The sequence below is a fragment of the Nicotiana sylvestris genome, chromosome 1 (genome assembly GCF_000393655.2).
Source record: "Nicotiana sylvestris chromosome 1, ASM39365v2, whole genome shotgun sequence".
Lineage (NCBI taxonomy): Eukaryota > Viridiplantae > Streptophyta > Magnoliopsida > Solanales > Solanaceae > Nicotiana > Nicotiana sylvestris.
Genome location: NC_091057.1, coordinates 21,629,877 through 21,632,001, shown reverse-complemented (window position 1 = coordinate 21,632,001; position 2,125 = coordinate 21,629,877). Strand labels below are relative to the sequence as shown.

Genomic DNA, 2,125 nt, shown 5'->3' with positions numbered 1-2,125 from the left:
AGTTTTATCTTAGTTATCCTGGTCTTGGTTTGGCGCGATCATTTCGTCGTCCCAGTTTTGAAGATCATGCACCATCTTCTTCAAATTATGCTTAACATATTGAACCTTCACGCTAGTGCCTAGTGCTATATCACAAGCCATGTCAAAATACTTCAACATGCTCCTGTATGTCTTATACTCAGGAGTCATGTTTGGGTAACCAACTTGATGGAACCGATTCAAGTGTGGCCTAATACCATCGCTTCTCCACCTTGTAAGTATATACCTTTCATCAATTTTATCAATCTTCCTGTGCGATAAGATCTTGAGTATATGGCAACAAAGTATCCCTCTAAACTCAAACTATTTTCAGCTGCAACTAAAACAATCGTCGATAGGTATATATTCAATAGTGTACTCAACTGGATTTCCATCATTTTTTTATAACTGAATAATCACTAACGATGAATTTCTCAACACCGGGGACAACTTGATGATCGTCGGGGCTGCTGACTTCACAATGATACAATTTCCTTAGCTCTGTCTTGAAAAATTCATACACTGTACGCGTATAACACTGAATTGCCTGCTCTTCCCACTTGAACATTGACTCGCACACAATTTGAAAGCCCTTTGACCTGTATTCCGCTTCCAACTCTTTCTCATTCTTAGCTCTTATAGCTAACTTATACTGGTGAACAAACATCATAAAAGTGCTTTGACGGGTAATATATCCATCAAAGAACGCATGCAACCCCTCACTTCTTTGCGTAGATAGCATACCAGCCCAAAAATGCACATCAAGGTACACAGGAACCCATTTTTCCTTCTTAGAGTAAAGCTTGTTGAACCAATTCCTTGTATGCAAATTATACCTTACAATATATTCTGTCCATTTTCTCTCAAAAACATCAACAATAATGCTATCAAGGACCATGGATTTAAATTCTCCACGTGCAATTTTAGAAGGACGAACACCACTTACGTAAAGAGGCAACTTTGAGAATATATGCCAAATACAATACCTATGTATTGTATTTGGCATCATTTCAGCAATGGCTATCTTAATGCTCTGACACTGATCAGTTGTGATCGCATCTGGATGAACATTTCCCATGGCATCAAGCCAAGTTCTAAAAACTAATTTGTAACTATCGATATCTTCATGAGACATGAGAGCACATCCTAGTAAGATGGACTGTCTATGGTGATTGATGCCAACAAATGTAGCACATGGCATATTATATCGATTCACAAGATACGTCGTATCAAAGCATATCGCATCATAGAATTGCTCATACGCTGCCTTACAATGTGAATGCACCCATACCACATTTCGCAACCTACCAATATAATCAACGTCAATTGAATAGAAAAACTCCCTATCCTTTACCTGGATTTCACGAAAAAAGTTGAGCAGCGACTGTGCGTCCCCTTCTTGCATTTCAAAATTCCTACTCTTCAAAATAGAATTTCTACAATCCTTTGGAGTGCAACCCAAATTTTGCGGACCACCACATTGAACCTCAGCAAGTCTATTCTTGGAGGGTCTAATGCCAGATTGATCGTGAGCTACAAGATCCCTCTTCAAAGAATCACAAACGGACCTATGTCCAGCCATTGGGCGCGATACGGATGGGAGCAAATCATGATTGTGATCGTGAACGACCTTAGAGACGCGCCAACAACCAGAATCATCCAAAATAGCAGCTAGCCTAGCTTTATAATTGTTACTCTTGGTGGTAACCTTGATTTTGCGAATCCTAGCCCTATCACAACAATAGGTTATGTACCTCGCAGTGTCACCACCCTTCTTGTTGGAATTTCTTTTGACGACGGAGAATCCTTTCAGTCGTGCATGTTCTTTGTAGAATGCAAACAAAGTATCTTTATCTCTAAATCGCATTCCAGAGATTGGACCTACAACCACATCCTCTTTAGTGAATTCATTCTCCATTTCCCGATCAACATCACATAACTCTAACTCATTTCCTAAAACCTGCTCCTCATCGTCACTAGCTTCTCCATGATATTCTCCATCGGCTTCATCATCATCATCATCTAAGTGCACAACATTGTTGAAACTGCCGTGAGAATCAACATCTACCCATTCGTATTCATTCAACAAACTATCATCCGATGCCAT

The 2,125-nt window shown here is 39.7% G+C and overlaps 1 protein-coding gene across 1 annotated transcript; it reads right to left on the bottom strand.

Annotated features, from left to right (window-relative positions):
- Nucleotides 1–412: 412 nt before the first annotated feature.
- LOC104230780 (protein FAR-RED IMPAIRED RESPONSE 1-like) lies at nt 413–2,125 on the bottom strand. The gene has a single exon (XM_009783657.2). The coding sequence runs from the start codon at nt 2,123–2,125 to the stop codon at nt 413–415; it is 1,713 nt and encodes a 570-aa protein (XP_009781959.2).

What these genes read in the sequence shown, in the direction of transcription:
- LOC104230780 (XM_009783657.2), bottom strand. Translation starts at nt 2,125, where the DNA reads ATGGCATCGGATGATAGTTTGTTGAATGAATACGAATGGGTAGATGTT.